Source organism: Mus musculus, chromosome 10 (assembly GCF_000001635.26).
Source record: "Mus musculus strain C57BL/6J chromosome 10, GRCm38.p6 C57BL/6J".
NCBI classification, from domain to species: Eukaryota; Metazoa; Chordata; class Mammalia; order Rodentia; family Muridae; genus Mus; species Mus musculus.
In genome coordinates, this window is record NC_000076.6 from 106,981,670 (window position 1) to 107,002,548 (window position 20,879).

Here is a 20,879-nt window from a genome sequence, read left to right on the forward strand (position 1 = left end):
CCAGAGAGTAAACTCATGGTTATATTAGATTCTGATTTAATTGTAATAAAGTGCTTTTCAATTTACTCAAATAGAAATGACTAAAAATAGTTAAGGTTTAACATAAACTTTACATAGAAAAATAGTCTTCAAAAACATAAGAAATCCACAGAATATGACATTTAATGTTAGTTCATTATTAAGAATCATTTGACAATGAGACATGTCTGCTACTGGCGGCTTCCCCATTGCCCTTCAAAAAGAATTTGAACATCAAAATCTCCATATAGAGTTGCTCCAATTTTGACAATGTAGCTACTGGAAAGAAATTGCCCTATTCATCTACAGAGGAAACATAACATCCAAGAAAGGACACACAATGTGGGATTGTTGACAATTTTGCTCTGCCAATACAGAGCAAACTAGTCCTTCATAGTCTCTGCTTCATTTCAAAGTCTGTCAGATGGTTTTAGGACAGAAGGCTGAAGATAGATGCTCCGATGTAATCAGAAATTAGGATACTGTCCAAGCAGTCAGCTTTCTCTATGATTTGTTTAAGTTTGAAAGCTATGTGTTATTCTTCCTATATATTCACATCATATTTAATTGGTTCTTGGATTTCTAACGAGGTTATAGACTAGTTATAGGCTCATAATGAAATTCACATTGTTTAGCATTGACAGAGATGATATAGATTTGAAAGGATGGTTTTCAAATGGTAAAACAAGCTAAAATCAAAACATAATTCAAGTATAAAAATATAAATTCTATAAATTCTATTCTAAGTTAGGATAGATGGTAGAGTGCTTTATCTAATTGGCAATTATGATAAACTAGATGTTAATTATATATTATATTTTGTAATATATGTAATTGTTATGGTTATGCTTAATTTATATATAAGAGAAGAGCTTTTAAAAGAAATGGATAGAAAAGGTGAGATGTTGGGAACTTGTTCTAATGCTTTTTCTTAATTTGGCCCCTAAAATCAGGAATCTACATATCCAAAAGCTAATGGTCCCTTTTCCCAGTTGGTTTTTGATTGATCAATAAAGAGCCAATGGCCAATGGCTGAACACATGAAACAGGTGGGATTTCTAGGTTCCTGGAGGGGGCACGAGGGAGGAGGAAGATAGGGCTCCCAGGAGAATGAATGGGACCAACCAGGCCAGGAAGGGAGTAAAGGTCAAACTGTAGCTACAAGAAGGAAAGTGGCCCCCTAAGAGGGCTGCTCAGAAGCATTTTGGGCAGCAAAGATAGGGGCTAACAAGAAAAAGCCAGGGCAGCAAAGATAAAATATACATTTTGAAAGATATTTACTCAGGAATACCAGAGGGGGATGTTTTTAGCCAAAAGAAGGATTGAAATGCCCAGCTACTGAACTAATCAAGACACATCAAAATTACCTTGTGTGTCTGTCTTTCCATTGATAATCTAGAGGTCCCTGGCAGGTGGCTAGAAGAGCAACCTACCGGAAGCCAATCGTGTTTAACTAATTCACCAATACATTGGTCCACCTTTCAGGGTAGTTGAGCCTCATTTCTCTAGATTCCATACAGAGAAATGCACCAAAAAACGTCTAGTGGTTGTTGTTGTTTCTTGTTGCTTCCACAGACTTGGGCTGATTGGCAGAGTGATGTCAGCTGAGGCAAAACATTTGCTGAGGCAAGACTCATGGAGAACATGGGTGATGTTTACAGGGAGTGTAAAAAGGACTTGATGGCCAGTGAACAGCGACTGAGCTTGGCTTGCTTTTCGAGCTAGCCATGTAATGTCTGTTGGTCTCACATCTTCTCTGATCTTCGCTTCATTGAAAGAGGCACAGCAAAGAACTGCTACAGACATTCCTGCTGATCTGAATCCCTCCTGCCTGGGTATTCCTCCTATGTCATCCCACCTGCTGCTATCCTGACACTACTGAACTGTACTGTTGCTATATCCATAAAATGTTCTAGTGTAGATGAAGCTGTCTGCTGCTGCTAATCTATGCCGGACAGGAATATTCTCCAAAATCCCATTTCTAAACATGTTCACTTCCCCTGTATCCTTTCTTTTCCACTACCCATTGTGAGTGGTGTGTTACAATGAAGGTTAAAGCATTGAAAAACATCATTAAAAGTAGAGTTTTAAAAAAGTAGAATTACGAGGGTGGAAGAGCGGACATTGGCAAAAGAGAGGCAGTGGGGGTTGTCTAGGAAGAGAGGAAGCAGTGGAATCTATTATATGAGAAAAGAACAAATATGTAAATAAATAAATTATTTTAAAATATTTATTTATTTATTTATATTAATTTTTTGCTTCAGATACCCTGTAATCCAAGTTACAGGTGTTTGTGAGCCACCACATGAGTGTATGAATTGAATCTGTGTCCTCTGCAAAATTATGAAGTCCTCTTAGGGAGTGAGCCATCTCTCTAGCCTAGTGTCCATTATTTTTAACATGACAACAAATGAAAAATCTGAAAGAGACAGACAGACAGACAGAAAGAAAGAAAGAAAGAAAGAAAGAAAGAAAGAAAAAGAGAGAGAGAGTAAAAAATATAATCCTGACATGTTCTGTTGTAATTAGTTCTAAAGTAATATCATCTTTTATTTATTTATTTATTTATTTATTTATTTATTTATTTATTTATTAGGTATTTTCTTCATTTACATTTCCAATGCTATCCCAAAAGTCCCCTATACCCTCCCCCCACTCCTCTACTCCCCCACTCCCACTTCTTGGCCCTGGTGTTCCCCTGTACTGAGGCATATAAAGTTTGCAAGGCCAATGGGCCTCTCCACTGATGGCTGACTAGGCCATTTTCTGATTCATATGCAGCTAGAGACAGGAGCTCTGGGGATACTGGTTAGTTCATAATGTTGTTCCACCAGGGCCTAGCAAACGCAGAAGTGGATGCTCACAGTCAGCTATTGGATGGATCACAGGGTCCCCAATGGAGGAGCTAAAGAAAGTATCCAAGGAACTAAAGGGGTCTGCAACCCTATAGGTGAATCATCTTTTATAACAAGTAGGAAAGAAATTTAGAAGGAAAAGAGAGAAGAAAGTAAACCTTACATTTGGACAGAGTCTATTCTGGTTGAAGTTAGTCTGAAATGTGAGGGAAGTTGTTTTAGGCCATTTATTCTTAAGAACTTCCTTACCTCATCTTGAGTCAGACAATGAAATTCTTGCAAGGAACACCATTTACTACATGAAATGTCCTTTATTTTGAAAATTATGATCTTGTCTGATTTATGGGAAAGCTTCTTTTTTGTCCTTAGAAACTACCTATAACAATACAGTATTTTATCTGGGGATTATACGAGTGGGGATAATGAACTTCCCACTGCTTCATTGTACATGAAATGCCATATTTTAGTACAATGGCTATCTATTCCGTTAATTATCCTTTTTAAATGGTGATAATACTGCCCATTTCCATATTTCTATGCTGAAAATGAAAATGAAAAATTCAGTCAACAATCCAGCTGTTTTCAATCATCGTACAGATAAGTTATTGCTTAGATAAAATTCTTGAATGAATAGCAATTCAGTTTCCATCGAGACTAATGAGTGAATTTGATGTAACCTTTCTAGACTTAGCAAAACTGATTTTCTTCATGATAGCATTAAGATTTAGATTATTACAATAAAAAACAGGAGTTTAATGCTTCAGTAGCCCTGAGCAGCAAAAAGTCTTAATTGAAACAATCTTGGGGGTGGTGGTGGGGGTGCATATCTAGTCTCAGATACAAAGAGACTAGATTTCAATTGGAAATTGTAGCTATTAAATCAAACATCAAAGAATATTGCTATTAATGGGTCAAAAGAGAATAGTTATCTCTAAAAGGGATGGAGACATGATTCTCTTGTTAAGAGTGCTCCCGGATCTTCATAAGTACCTGAGTTCTGTCATAGCATGCAAGTCTATTGGCTTATAATCACTTATTCCAAGGGATTGGACATCCTCTTCTGGCCATTTCAGGCATACACACACAAAGACACACACACACACACACACACACACACACACACACACACACGCACACACACACTTCATATAGTCAACAAACACACACAAATAATAAATTATTTTTTAAAAACACGGTTAAATGAACAGATTGACTGCAGCTGAAATCATATGAAATGATGGGTTTTATTTACAGATGCATAAGTAACTGATATAATCCTTACTATTTTCAAACTGCTCACTCACACATATATATTAATGAAAACAAAGCAAATAAAGTCCATGAATCTTTCACTCAAATATTTGTATGGGAGACTCAACAAGGTTTATATTTTTAAAAAAATATTAATTTCAATGTACATAACAATAGGAGCCCAGTAGAATATTTGAGACTCACAACAATGACATTCACTCTTTGGTCAAAGCTTAACCTTCTTAGGAATACTACCTGGTGTTTTCTAGTATGTATCTGTGAAGAGAAGCAAACATCTATTTGTTGAGAGAAACATAAGGACATTTATATATTTACTAAAAATATCAAGACCTTTTTTTCTTGGTGAATTAATAATCACCCATTTTAATTTTTTGTCTTTATCTCATGTGGGTTTAATATTTCTTTAATTCCACATTAAGAAAGAAAGCTGTTGGTGCTAGAGAGATGGCTCTTGCTTCAAATTCAGAGTGCCAGATTTGGGTTCCTAGCATCTATGCTAGTTCATACTTTAAGAATCAATACTGGCAAATGGTGAGATTCCGTGTTGCTTTACACGTTAGAGCAACAATTTTTGAAGTGAAAAAAGTAATTTCCTATGCAAATAATTTGAGATTCTAACGATGTATCTACAGAGAACCATAGAGTTGGACTGGCCTAGCCACCTTAAGAGGCATGCATCAAATGCTTCTTATGTTTCAGTCTATGACTCCTGATGCCCAATGTGCCTTCCAGTTCCTGAGAAACAGAATCACGCTCTCAGGCAGTGAACATTCAGGTTGCTTTGTGTTTCTCTGTATGTTTCCTCGGAAGTTAAGGAAACACAGAAATTTAATAGGATCATTGATCTTGGGCATTAATCGTTTGTCCACAGTATAGTTAGCAAACATCAGTATATTCTGGCAACTCCAACTATATTGATCCTGGCAAACACCACTATATTCTGTTTCTCATAAGGGTAGAAAATGTTTGATTGCTCTTGATAAAATTGTCATGACTTCAGTCTTGCTATGGCCTTACCCACCAAAGTCTGGTTTAATTTCTACCCAGCTATATCAGGTAACCTTGACCAGGTAAGTAAGAATGGGAGCTTACATGTATCCATACAATTATCAGTGGATACTTGCATCATCTAGATTTCAACTCAGTTCTGAAATTAAATATTTTTCTTCATTCTTGCACTCAATTCTTTCCTCAAAAAATGGATAATTTGCTCAACTTTAAGTAATTTTCCCTAAAAGTTTACATTATTAAATATAACTATGCCTATACCTCTCTTTTAAAAGGCCATAAAATTGAAAAATAAAATGATATTACTTTTTCTAATAGATATTTTATATGTAATAGTCAATGTAGATGTATGTAGTTAGTGCTTTGAGAAATATGTATTTTTTTACAGGCTTTGGTGAGTTTCTATCATATTTTAGAAAACACTAATCACACACATCTACATTTTTTCCAGGCAAGGAAAACCTTTTTGAAAGTTCATTGTATCTTCCAGTAATGGCCAGGAAAACAACCTTTATGTATAATAGAGAATACACCGATACTGTTAACACTGTTTTTTTATTGACATCATAATTACTTTCTTGACATTTTAATGTAATGTGTTCTATCTTTTGAGTCCATAAGTACTTAAAAATATGCACACAGGTAAAGAAGCTTTCCTTTGGTAACTAAATATTCAGACAAGAGAACCATCATGTCTTTCGTTTGATTTATAGAGGGAACGGGTATTATGATCTTGTCAGTTATTTTAGACTATATATTACAAAAATGAAGACAAAATATATTTTTTTCTGAAAAGCAACATACAAGAAGACAATAAAAATGCATAAAATAAAAAAATCTCAACTATCAAGTTTCGCTTTAGTTTTTCTTTGCTTTCCTATGAAGGGTACCAACATTTTGACACAATGCAGTCTGCAAATGTGCTAAGCTATATACACAGTAAGGTCAAGTGAGACTGGCAGTGATTAGAAATGTTCATATATAAGTTTAAACTACAGCTAAGAGCACTAGTAATTTTCAATGTGAAACTTCAGTATTTGTATTCAAAGTGAATATTCTATCCTAGACATTAGGAAAATTGAAGTATGAAACATTACATCTTTGGTTTGATCTAAATTGCTGGACTTAGAGTAACATATGAAGGCCACTAGCCAACTATTTTTAGACGGCTAAATAAAAATATGCGAAGTATGAAGAGGAAATTGGATTCCAGATCACTGAGTTACTTGCACATACACTCAAGCCATCCATGCAAAAACAGAAAGAAAAAAAAAAGTGAAAAGTAAGGATTTTATTTTTCCAGTTATTTTTTTCCAAAGCTTATATTTTATCTACCTCATATACAATTTGATTCACAAAGACCACTTAGTGTGAGGAAAATATATCATAGCCAAACTTGTAAATGAATGACACCATTTATTATTATTATTATTATTATTATTATTATTATTATTATTATTATTATTATTATTTTGGAGAAAATTTAATGAATCTACTGCCAGAATGACACAGGAGAAGTTAGACTTTGATGAGCCAAGGTTTGACAGAGTTCCCAAAAAATTGGAACTGTGCTTTAACAAATCCCATGGAAACAAGGGGCTGAGTGAATTAGAGAGCACAGAGCACAGCTGACATTTAATGGTCAGAACCCGCCCATGTGTCACAACTCAAAAGCCCTGAGGATGCTGGTGATCGGAGGAAGGGCAAGCTGAGATATAGCAACTCACTGTGTAAAAGAAACAAAGCCAAGATGATCAAGGTGCCATCAGACCTGTATATCTGTGGCTAAGAGGATGCTCATGTCTATGTGACTAATGCAAACACTGTTAGCAATATGATGTTAAAGTGCTTATTTCTACAAAAGCCAGAACTATGGATCCTGTCTGGCATAACTAAGAGCCTCCTCCAGTCCACACAGAAAAGCTGCTCTGTGCACTCTGGAGGACTTGAATAGCTGCCATTAATGGTTTAGAAAACACTTACCTGTTTGCCACCAATGGTCTAGAACGGGAACTCGGAAGACTTTTTTGGACCATTCTAGGGTCTCCACATCACATCTTTCCCCAGCTACAAACAGTGTCTTGAACCTGAATATAAGAGAGATACTGAGGTCAAAGTGTTTCCTGACAGTTAATCTAAATAATTTCTTTAACATTAAAAGCTGTTCTGTTAGAATCTAACCATATCATTTATATCTGTGGGAAATGGCCCTTTATGAAGAATATTATGTTGCAGGAGAATGAAAGAAATTTTGTGCATGTTTTCAAATGTCATTGCATGCAATTTGCAGCACTGCAGTACTTCAGAAGCAGAGTTCAGAACTACACATAGATGCTCAGCTCTGGAAAGGGCAATTGAGTTGACTTTGCAATGTACTTATCACATTCCTCTAATGATCAAACCTGAAAAGCCTTTTACCCTTAACATTAGCCTTGCTAATTTTAACTCCTAATTTCCTTTCTTTATTTTTATGAAGGATGTACCCAGAAATACACTCACAAATACGCAGTAAGGCAGCAACTTTGAACACACACATGAGTCTTTCTCATGCATTCCTTTGGGAGAGATTACTATGCTCTCAAGAACATATTTCCTCTATTTTGAGAAACGTACAGATGAAAACTGGCTAATAAAGAAGCATTGGCGTAGCCTTTAGGGCCAAAACAGACTCTTCTCGCAAAGAACCCGGATTACTGAAGGATGAAGGAGAATTAACATCACTGACAGAGCAAACTGTGCCCCAGAGTAGAAAGAATAAAATAGAAAAACAGACCTAGTCTGACCCTGTTAGTGATTCATTGAAAGAAAGGCTGTTTTTCTTTCATGGTCATTGCCCTCATGGCCTGTCTGTCAGAAGAAAGAATGTGTGAATGAGCAGTTAATTCGTTATCGTCAAAGGAAAAATATTCAACAAATGACAACCTGCCTGCTCATCTTGAACAATGCAGTCTACCACTGACAGTATCTTACTGCTCTCTACATTGATCACATAGATCTTACAGTTTTAAAGAACCCTGTCTCTGTGATCCAGCAACATTCTGTTTCTATTTGCTAACAGCACATATAACCTTCAAAACACCTAATCCTGCTTATGCACATTCATCTTTATGAATCTGAAGCCCATGAAGATTTATTGGATTTCTGGATTCACAAACACGGGGAGGTATGAAGGTTGGTGTGAGCAAAAATGTGTGTCAGTTTGAATATGAGTCTTATAATTCAAGAAAAGAATATATGGTTTGCAGAACACAGGGATTGATGAAGGTATAGTGATATGAGGAGAAAAATTTTTAAGTGGTCATTTAAGGGAATCTTTCATGTGTAATATAGCCTTGAGAGGATTTAGGCCAGCAACTTAGTTTTCACAAACTTAATGAGTTCCACTCAAGGATGTCAGAGTTAGGTATGAAACAGAGGAAAAGGAATGGAAGTTCCAGGAGCAAGACTATCTAGAGAATTAAAGCAGGTCAAGAGAATAGTGTGATTACACAGTGAGAGAAGCATGAAAAAGGTTCAAGAGAAAACATTAGGGAAAAAAGCATGCAATTCCTAAAAGAATTAAAATGTTGGTGGAAATGAAGGCAGAGTAAGTCAAACAAGGTAGAAATCTTAGCGGTTTGTCTATAATGAAGGACAGAGTTTAGGGGCTAGAGAAACTTTAACATGATAAGACACTGGAGGAAATATGATAAAATTGAGAGAAGATTTAATATCAAAATATTGAAAACTATCCAAGGAGCTAACTATTGAACAAACAAACAAACAAACAAACGAACTGACTGAAGTCCCAGAATGAATGTGGGAAAAGGGAAAATCAGTGATTCAAACACATGATATGGAGAAATAAAAAATTGGGTTATTAAATAAACACAATGTTCATGGATATGATCTCCCTTTACAGTTATGGCTAATATTGACCCCAAAGCTCTAGCTTAGCCTTCATAGAAAGAAAAATAGTAAAATTTCAAGGAGAAACTACTAGTTGGAGACACGTGATGGAAAATGCATGTTGATCAACAAAGTACAAATGCATATCCGATAAATGATGTCTCCACGTGAAGAAGTGCCAATTGTATCTGCAGGTTCATTTCACCTGAAATTCAGCCAAAAGGAAGTGCTTTCATGCTTATTAATTCAAGAAGAACAAAGACCAAAGTGTGGACACTTTACCCTTTCTTAGAAATGGGAACAAAACACCCATGGAAGGAGTTACAGAGACAAAATTTGGAGCTGTGACGAAAGGATGGACCATCTAGTGATTGCCATATGCAGGGATCCATCCCATAATCAGCTTCCAAATGCTGACACCATTGCATACACTAGCAAGATTTTGCTGAAAGGACCCAGATATAGCTCTCTCTTGTGAGACTATGCCGGGGCCTAGCAAACACAGAAGTGGATGATCACAGTCAGCTATTGGATGGGTCACACGGCCCCCAATGGAGGAGCTAGAGAAATTACCCAAGGAGCTAAAGGGATCTGCAACCGTATAGGTGGAACAACATTATGAACTAACCAGTACCCCGGAGCTCTTGACTCTAGCTGCATATGTATCAAAAGATGGCCTAGTCAGCCATCACTGGAAAGAGAGGCCCATTGGACTTGCAAACTTTATATGCCCCAGTACAGGGGAACGCCAGGGCCAAAAAGGGGGAGTGGGTGGGTAGGGGATTGGGGGTGGGTGGGTATGGGGGACCTTTGGGATAACATTGAAAATGTAAACGAGGAAAATACCTAATTAAAAAAAAAACACATCTTTCATTTATCAAGCAAGAGAGTTCTTAGAAGTGAAGGAGGTTCAGATGCTGTCTTCTTGACTTCTGTGTCAAACTGAATGTCTATATGAGGAACTTCTTAAAATAATTGCTCTTATTTTGCATTGGTTTTGGATATGGTTTTACTGTGTAACCCAAGATGGCCTAGAAACCACCATAGAACCAGGATTGGTTTTAAATTCATGATCCCTCTGCATTTTCTTCCTGAATATTGGGAGTGAGGATATATTACTGATATAATTTAATCTACTTTAACGCTTGTCTCTACTGACAGAAGGTAAACTATGTTAACTAATAGTAATAATGAAACACATATTGGCTCCTGGGTTGTTATCTTATGGTTAATTACCCAAGGAGTGCTAATTATAGCACTGTATATTTTTAAGTAGCAAAGGTAAACTATGTTAATTAACAGTAATAATGAGAAATACATTGGCCCTGGGTTATCTTATGGCTAATTATCCAAGGCGTGCTAATTATAACACTATATATTTTAAGCACTGTAGTGTTTCATAGTATAATTTTATTATATTGTCTTTAGATTATAGCTGATGTAGTAACAATCTGCATGTGAGCATTAACAAGCAAAGTAGAACACCCAAGACGCAACTTGCAAACACAAGAAAATCAAGAAGAAGGAAGACCAACATGTGAATACTTCATTCCTCCTTAGAATAGGGAACAAAATACCTATTCTATGGAAGGAGTTACAGAGAAAGTTTGGAGCCAAGACAAAAGGATGGACCATCCAGAGACTACCCCACCCGCGGATTCATCCCATAATCAGCCACCAAGCCAAGACACTATTGCATATGCCAGCAAGATTTCGCTGAAAGGACCCTGATATAGCTGTCTTGTGTGAGTGTATGCCAGTGCCTGGCAAATGCAGAAGTGAATGCTCACAGTCATCTATTGGATGGAACACAGAGTCCCCCAATGGAGGAGTTAAAGAAAGTACCCAAGGAGCTGAAGGGGTCTGCAACCCTATAGGTGGAACAACAATATGAACTAACCAGTACCCTCAGAGCTCATGTCTCTAGCTGCATACATAGCAGAAGATGGCCTAGTCGGCCATCATTGGGAAGAGAGGCCCCTTGGTCTTGCAAACTTTATATGCCCCAGTACAGAGGAATGCCAGGTCCAAGAATTAGGAGTGGGTGGGTAGGGGAGCAGGGCTGGGGGAGGGTACAAGGAACTTTCGGGATAACATTTGAAATGTAAATAAAGAATATATCTAATTAAAAACAAAACAAAACAACAACAACAAAAACCAAGCAAAGTAGGATAGGATACTAGATGGCAAAATGGTGATGGATGTCCTAGGCTGGAGTTCCAAACACTTATGAGCTAGGATTTACAGGTGAAAGATGCTTCTCTTTACTGCTGAGCCACATCTCCAGATCCCCCAGCCTTCCTTATGTTTATTAAAATGGTTTTACCATTTGCCATAAGCAAAATTGTGAGATCACTAACGATTTAGGAATTTAAAAGTAGTCAGAACCTATGAATTAAGATTTCCCAGAGCTATAAAATCTATTTTCTGTATTATTTGTCTCCTGCTGCTTTTATAAAATAAAAAATGTGGGACTGGAATGATTGTCCAGTCTTACAAAGACCTGTTCAATTCCTAGAACTCATCTAGCGGTTCAAAACCTTCTGAGACTACAGTTGTAGGAAATTGGATGCCTTCTGCTGGCCTCCATGGGCACCAGAAGTGGATAGTACATATACATATATGTGGGAAAACCATTCATATATGTAAAATAAATACATCTTTTTGAAAATCAAACCAAAAATTGAAAACACCAAAAAAGTTTCAGAATAAAATTAGTGAAATAATATTAAATATTACATTCAATCAAATATCATTTATTTAGCTCCCAATTTCTTTTAGTTAAAGAAACTGTTAGATGATTTCATAGCATTTTCTAACCATGAGACATTTAAAAGAATATCTTACTATACATCTGTAATTTTTTGAGAATTGTGGCACCTGCCTATAATGCAAGCACCGGGAGTTGTGGAGAGATTCAAAGTAGGTCAGTCAAGGCTACAGATTAAATTCCTGGCCAACTAGGGATGTATCGAAAGATCTTATCTCAGGAAAACCTATAATTTAAAGTTATCTTACACATGAGTTGCCTTCATGGTACAGAGTGTGCGTAGTGTAAATGAGGTCCTGAGCCTGATCCTTGAACCATAACAAAGAAAGAAGGTAAATTGCCAAATAAATTTTGTTCGCAATAGAGAGTAAATAACTAGTAAGTGCAAAAGAAAAAGTGAATCTTTCTTTCAAGGTCTACTAAATACCAAACAAGCAAAACTATGCTTCATTTATGACAACAGATATTAAATAGACCATCTCAATTTCCACTCTCTATGTCAGATCACCATTTTTTTTATCCGATGTATTCTCATGTTAATATCTGATTTCCCTTCCCTCTGCTTAACATTTGGATTCACCTTTAGAAAGTAAAGTTTCCTCTGCTGATATCATACATGTTTTTGCAAATTCTGCCAACGAACAACTAGCAATCCGTGTAAACATTTCTCTAAAATACAACCAGAAAATAAGCTTGAAAAACAAAACAAAACAAAACAAAACAAAACAAAACAAAACACAAAAGCAGTATCCTTTGGATCCATCAGTAAAGAGCAATAAACGTTTGAGACTTCAGACATGGAAAGAGAAAATGGAGGCAAGCTACAAAGAGTAAGCCAGTTACTGCTTCACTGTTTGCTGAAACTTTTGAAAATTTATGAATATAGTGAATATAATGAATATTTTACATCCCAATTGCAGCTGATCCTCACACCTATGCTCTCCCTACCTCTCTGTCCCTTTCTCCTTAAAATGGGGAACCTTCCAAGGATATCAACCCCTTGGCCTATCAAGTTATAATAGGACTAAGTACATCTTCTCCTATTGAAGCTAGACAAGGCATCACAGATAAGGGTAATACAAAGACAGGCAACAATCAGAGACAGCCCCTGTTCCTCCTGTTAGTGATCCTACATGATAACCAAGCTTCATATCTGTTACATACATGTATAGGGCATTCTATACATGATCTCTGCTGGATGGTTCAATCTCTGAGTCCCATGTGCCCAGTTAGTTGATTCTGGTGGTACCCTTGACCTCTCTGGCTCCTTAATTTCTTCTCCCCCCACAGTCATATGATTCCCTGTGCGCCACCTAATGTTTGGGTCTCTGCATCTGTTTCCATTATCTGGTTTGTAAAGCCTCTCAGATGTCAGTTTTATTAGGCTTCTCTCTGCAAGTATAGCAGAGTATCATTAATAGTATCAGGGTTGGGCTCTGTTTCATGGCATGGGCCACAAGTGGGGTGAGTCATTGGTTGACCATTCCCTCAATTTCTGCTCCAACTTTAACTCTGCTCAACTTATATGTAGGGCATATTGTGGGTCTAAGTTTGGGTGGCTAGGCTTGTGTTTCCAGCCCTCCATTGTTAAGTGTTACCTAGTTATAGTACGTGGTTGTTTCAAGTTATATATCCTCTATTGCTAGGAGTCTTAGTTAGGGTCACCCTCAATTTTTTGCTGGGAGTTTCCATTGTCCTAGGTTTTTAGCTCATCTCAGAGATGCCTCTTTCACCAATTCCAGTTATTTCTCCCAGTTGTCCCTCCCTTTGTCCTCCCCAAATATGATACTTCCTGTTTCTTCCCCCCTCCTTCTGGCACTCAGTTCCTCTCTTCTGTCCACCCCATGATTGAAGATGGAAAGATTTTCCATGCTCATGTATCAGTAGGATTTATATAATATAAGTGGTCATTTTACCAAGAGGAATATGAAGAGTCAAAGAGCAATATATAATACTCATCAAAGTTCCTATACCATTCTTTACAGAACTTGAAAAGGCAATACTCAACTTCATATGGAAAAAAATACACAGAATAGCAAAAACAATTCTTTACAATAAAAGGAATTATGGTGGTGTCATCATCCATAATTTCAAGCAGTACTACAGAGCAATAGTAATAAAAACCACATGGATTTGGCATAAGAGCCGGCCAGTTGATCAACAGACCCAGAAGTAAGCTCAAACACCTACAGACACTTCATTTTTTACAAAGAAGCCAAAACTATACAAATGGAAAAAGGGAATGCATCTTCAATAAAGGGTGCTGGCCTAACTGGATGTCTGCCTGTAGAAGATGCAAATAGATCCATATCTATCACCCTGCACAAAACGCAAGTTCAAGTGGATCAAAGACCTCAACATAAAACTGGATACACTAAATCTGATAGAAGAGAAAGTGGAGAATAGCCTTGAATGCATAGCTACAGGAGACAACTCCTGAATGGACACCAACAGCTCAGGCACTAATATCAACAAGTAATAAATGGGACCTTGTGAACCTTCAAAGGAAACCAGCATTAGGACAAAACATCGTCCTATAGAATGGGAAAAGATCTTCACCAAAACTACATCTGGCAGAGTGCCAATATCCAAATAATATAAAGAACTCAATAAATTAGACACCAGTAACCCAATTTAATATGGGGTACAGAGCTAAACAGGGAATTGTTGACAGAGGAATCTCTAATGACTGAGGAGCACTTAAATGTTCAACATCCTTAGTCATCGGAAAATGCAAATCAAAAGACTCTGATACTCCATTTTACACCTGTCAGAATTGCTGAGATAAAAAACTAAGCGACGTATACCTAAAAGATGCTCCACCAAACCACAAGGACACTTGCTAAACTATTTTCATTACAGCTTTATTCATAATAGCCAGAAATTTGAAACAACCTAGATGTTCTTCAACATCTATTAAGAATAGATAAAAAAAATATGGTATGTTCACAGAATGGAATACTATTTACTATTAAAAACAAGAACATCATGAAATTTGTAGGCAAATATCATTCTGAGTTAGGTAATCCAGACCCAAAAGAACACGTATGGTAGGTACTCACTGATAAGTGAATATTAGCCATAAAGTACAAAATAACCATGCAACAATCCACAGACCGACCCAAAAAGTAGAAAGGAGGACATAATGGAAGGTACTTGAGTCTCACTGGGAAGTGGATTTTAAACACTCAGAAACTGTAAGAAATATCTCTGTTCACAGGCTAAGAATATTCATATGTCCCCAATCGTTATCCTGATTTAGGAAAAGGCAATTATATTTCCAAGCCTACAGTAGGAAAGGGTGTTGTAATAAATCTGGATGGATGTCCATCTGTAGCACCTGACATTATTTCCTAATAAGAAAGCTAGGGTACACACACACACACACACACACACACACACACACACATATATATATATATATATATATATATGTTTTGTGTGTGTGTGTATGTATGTATATGTATGTATGTATGTATGTATGTATGTATGTATGTATGTATGTTCCTCCACAAGACTTCAGTCCAGCATCCAACCACTTAATGTCTAAATGGACAGAAATATTTCTCTTTAGGATAGTTGGCTGCCAAATAATGATTTTTCTGTAGAAAGCCCAATTCATTACATTACTTTTCACTTTACTAGAGAAAGTATCATAGAACTAAACTCACATGACAGAAAGAAGACAGGAAAATTGACACAAAATCATGATTCTGATTATCAGATACAGGCTTTAAAAATACTTTGATGAATAATACCATCCTGAAACGCATACATAACATTAGCAGGCAGTAAAGTAAACAATAAGCCTGCATAGTTATATTTGAAGGTAGTGTTTCTTCTACTAATTAGAGAGCTTATAAAAATGACAATTCTCCAGTTATTTCATTAAATAAATGATCTTCCTGTTCTTGTACCTATTGAGTCTCATATCTGTGAATATTTGGCTGCCTAATGGTATCCTTGGTGCCTATCAACTGTCCCTACTGTTTTTAATTCTTGTTTCCTTTTTGGTCGAGTCACCAAAGAAGGACTAGCTTCATCTTCAACTTTTCTTCTGTTCTATCTAGTTTACAGTTAAAACTCTAAATTGTTTGTTCTATTTAATCAACTTAATTCTTTAGCTTCAAGAATTGTTTGTTTGTTATGAAATCTACCTTTCCATTACGTTACACACGATTGTGGCAGTTCATGAGCTGTTTCTGTGAGGTCAGTTACTGGAAAATCATGTCCTACTGTGATGTCTTACAACTGCTTTTCATATTCTTTAGGTCTGTTCATTATATCTGTATTCAACACTAGAATCACTTTGCCCAAACATTACAGGGTCGCTTCCAGATATAAAGGCCTGCGATACTGGTTGGTAGGTCAGAATAAGACATTTGTTGCTGCATGGACAAGAGGTCTAGTCTTTATGTGGTTACTCAGTGGTGATCAGTGTTAACAATGGCTATGGATGTGTTGATGTTTTAGGGTTACAAGAGTTGATGACAGTGATGTTGGCTGCATAGGTAATTAGGAAAAAGTATTTAACAATTGCTTGTTGCGCTGTTGATGAGTCAGACTAGGCTTGTAGCCATTCATAACAGCACTGAGATCCAAATGCTCAAAGAAGCTGTGGAGGCAGATTCCTGGAATAAGAATATTGAAAAGTTCTATAGTGCTTCTGAAGAGAAACATAAGTTAGTTTCTTCTCCTGCAACTGAATCCAGCTCACACACTACACTGTGTAGGCCTATGGCATATTGCAGCAGTACAGGCTCCAAATAATGGGGGGGGGGGTGGACTCTGATTCTCATGATGGTGATAGGAAAAGTGGAAGAGCACAGCTCTGGTACGGTGCAGGGAGGAAAGAAAATGCTTCTGAGCCTATACTGTGGTGAGTCTAGCATAGCCGCAATGCAGGAATAAATACTAACAAGACACAGTGACAGCTTATACTCAGGGGGAATGAGAAAGCACATGGTGTTGACTCTGAGCCCTGGAATAGTATCCCATGGCAACAGCCTATTCTCTGAGTTAGGGAACAAAGAGCAGCATTGCCTTCCTCTCATTGTTATCCCTCCATACTACCAAAGGGTTGAGTATAGGGTATAAACATATTACTAATAATTCTAGTATAAACTCTCAGCAGCAATGTAAGGTGTATTTTCTCCTTGTCAGGAAGATCACTGATATGTAATTTTGTTATATATACATATATATGTTTTTCGATACAGGGTTTCTCTATATAGCCTTAGTCCTGGTTGTCCTGGAACTCACTCTGTAGACCAGGCTGGCTTCGAACTCAGAAATCTGCCTCTCTCTGCCTCCCAAGTTCTGGGATAAAGGCATGCGCCACCACTGCTGGACTTGTTTTTGATTTATGATGGGCATAAAATACAATCTCACTTAATTTAGAATTTTCTTTGGTATTCATGAAAGTTAAGAACCTGTCATGCTCCAGCTTCCTGGTTCATGAATTCATTTTATGACTCGTCCATTCCTTTATTGAGTTGTCTATTTCCATACTGAGAATATCTACATATCCTGTATATTAAATATAAATAATTGTATATGCCACAAACCTCTTCTCTTGGTATATGTCTTTTAATTTCAAAATAGTTAATGGACAATTATACAAATTATGGTAGTCAAATTTCATATTTTCCTTAATGTTTTGTGAATCATACTTTAAAAACAGTATTTATATTGAATAGCCATGTAGCAGCAGGGGTCTGGGTCAATGGATATGGATAATATTTCCATCTGACATCTCTGGTCTGGGCTGCCACTTAGGACCATGTTGATGTCTAAGAGCTGTACAGAGCTGGCCCTACCCCAGACGTGACATTCTAGAGGACTGGCCCCACCTCTCACCATCTGTAGCACTTGGGAGAGAAGACCCTATCCTTGGCAGCAAAGTAGAGCAGGTCCTGGTGGCTGGGGAGAAGGTGAGCCACACCTGAGGGAGTGAGTACCAGAGAGCTGGCTCTGTCCCTCACCTGCCCTGAGATGGTGTGAATGTGGGGAAGATAATCTATCTCCTTTGCCACCTGATGCATTCAGGAGAGATGGTAATATGGTCATGAGATCAAAAGTACCAGCCTCACTTTTCACTGGCTGTAGTCCTCTGGAGAGTGAGCCCCACTCCTTGACTGGGCACACAGTAGAACTGGCTCTATTGGCATGAGTCAGCCATAAGATCTTGAGTACAAGAGAACTGGCTCTGCCTCTTGCCAGCTTCAGCCCTGGGTGGCCTACTAGGAGCAGAGCAGGAAAACGGGAAGGCTGAACAACTCAGCTGCTCCCCAGGCCTACTCCAGAGTTTTGAGTTGGCCCAACATCTATGCCATTTATCATCTGCTGGAGCATATGAAGGTCCTATAGATCCAAAGCTGCAGGATCTCCATGACACAGAGCAACAACAAAATATCCCAGAGATGATCCAGTATGGACAGTATAGCAAGAGCCAGAGGCCTTGAAACAGTCCATTGACACCTTGAAATGAACATTTGCAATTAAAGATGTGTGGACAAAAAGGTATACTGTGGGACACACTGGGACACACTACAGCTTCCATGATGAGATATCTTTTATGCTATTTATTTATTTATTTGTTTGTTTATTTATTTATTTCCTTTTTGAGGGTAAGTTGCAAAGGCAGAAGGTAGATAGAAAGATATGGGAAGATGACTGGTATTGGGGTACATGATGTGTAACTCACAAATTTATAAACAAATCATTCCTTGTGGGAAACATCAACAGCTCACATCCCTTATAACTTTGATCTAGCAAACTACTTTTGATGTAATTTAAAAAAATATGTATTTATTTATTTTTTGTTTTTCAAGACAGGGTTTCTCTGTGTAGCCTTGGCTGTCCTGAAACTCACTCTGTAGACCAGGCTGGCCTCAAACTCAGAAATCCTCCTGCCTCTGCCTCCCAAGTGCTGGGATTAAAGGCATGCGCCACTACTCCTGGCTTGATGTAGTTTTAAATGCTATTTGGGGAATACTATTTTTCTGTGCTTGATAAACCATTTGGTACTCATCTATCTGAGTCTGCCACATCACTCGTTTGTCCAGCTGCTTCTCCTATGAACAAGCTTTCATAGAAGTGTAAGAATGTACAGTGTTCTCAGCACAGTAATGCTTTCCCAAGTCAAAGGGTTTCATGATCTTCTCACATCCCATGGGTTACAACCTCTCCCCACAGTCAAAGGGATATCTTAGATGTTTTCTCAATATACAACAAAGATTATCCTTGCATTTTGAGCTAACTCTTAACGATTATTTTCTTTTACTGTTAAGTGATTCTGGCTTCTACTCAAACACAGCATCCCATCATGGTTGTATAGGTGTTTATGGAAATTCACTGATCTACCTGATCCCGGTGGCACTGCTTGTTCTAGGTCCCTATCCATCCTACTATATGCTTATTTTTCCTTGATGAAAGGCTTTAAAATTAAGTTCTGTTAGTGTTGCCTATTTGTTTCCGTTTCTATTTTCCCTTTAGTCTTATCCAGTGAGTACTAAATGTATTAAACGTGGTGTTACTGATGCACATATGAGAGGGTTTGAATTGTTTTCAGTACTCAAACTCTGACCCAAATTTGACCTTTGAGGACCTTGATTAGCTTTTTTTCCCCCCGGAATAAAACAGTTAGAAACTCTTCTGTTTTCCCTGTAACCTTAGTTGCCAAATGGGAATCTATTAAAACAGTTCAATGGTGGCATTATTTCTGTGGGATATAAATATGAAAAGCAAAGGATGCTTTATTATTAGATATTTTCTTCATTTACATTTCAAATTCTATCCTGAAAGTCCCCTATACCCCCCCCCCGATTGCCAACACACCCACTCCCACTTCTGGCCCTGGCATTCCCCTAAATTGGGGCATAGAACCTTCACAAGACAAAGGGCCTCTCCTCCCACTGATGGCCTACTAGGCCATCCTCTGCTACATATGCAGCTAGAGACTCAAGCTCTGGGGGGATAATGGTTAATTCATATTGTTGTTCCTCCTATGGTGTTGCAGACCTCAAAAGATACTTTCATTACATGAAGGTCAAAACACCTTTTGAGTGATGATACATTTTTTTAAAATAGTACCACTACAACTCTGTGGTCTAAGTAAGTGTGTGAGATTACCTGAATTAGTTTCTTCCTGGCAAGATACATAAGTCCTCAGGTCCTAGATTTACTCAGTGGCCAAATAAAAATAACGCTTACAGTTATTACTTATGAAGATGATTCTGCTAAATGAGTTACTAAGCCACTTGCGTCTAGTTCACGTTTTGTTCACTCATTAATAAGAGTATTTTCTTTTTTAATATATATATATACATATATATATATATATATATTAAGTAGGTTCAATTTGTTTTAAAGATGTTGAATATTTATTTCTTGATATTTTAGCCATTCCCATTTCATCATTAGAAATGATCTATTTAGTGTCTGTGATAACTAGTTGTATGTAAACATGACACAAAGTAAAGCCATTACAGAAGAGAAAACTTCAATTGAGAAAATGTGCCTACCAGATTGGCATATGGGCAAGTCTAATTTCCTTAATCAGTGATTGATGTGAGAAGATCCAGCACATTCTGGGTGGAGTTACATCTGGGCTGGTGGTCCTGGCCATATAAGAAAGCAGAGTGAGGAAGCCTGGAGGACCTAGCAGGAAAGCAGTGTTCTTCCATTGCCTCTGCACAGTCCTTGCCCTGCTTGAGTTCCTCATCTGATTTTCTTCTGTAATAGACTGTGCTATGGAAGTGTGAATGAGAATGGCCCCCATAGAAGGTTTGAATACTTGGGCAACAATTGGTAGAACTGTTTGGGAAGGATTAGAAAGTGTGGTTTTCTTTTTCTGTATCTTTTTCTTTTCTTTTGTAAACCTTTTGGTTTGTTTTGTTTAAAAATGGCTTTATAAAAGGGCTTTTGTAACCCCCCCCCCCAATAAAAAAGAAAGTGTGGTTTTATTAAAAGGAGTGTGTTACTGGAGGTATATTTGGAGGTTTCAAAAGTTCATGCCACTCCACCAGTTGGCATTCTCTCTCTCTCTCTCTCTCTCTCTCTCTCTC

At 37.5% G+C, this 20,879-nt stretch overlaps 1 protein-coding gene across 3 annotated transcripts in view; it reads right to left on the reverse strand.

Moving 5' to 3' along the window:
- Acss3 (acyl-CoA synthetase short-chain family member 3) overlaps positions 1 to 20,879 on the reverse strand; it is a 190,248-nt gene that overhangs the window by 48,156 nt on the left and 121,213 nt on the right. For all 3 annotated transcript variants that reach the window (XM_030245151.1, NM_001142804.2, NM_198636.4), the window contains exon 9: positions 7,137 to 7,240. In XM_030245151.1, coding sequence (XP_030101011.1) covers positions 7,137 to 7,240 — 104 coding nt within the window. The remainder of the gene's footprint in view (positions 1 to 7,136; positions 7,241 to 20,879) is intronic.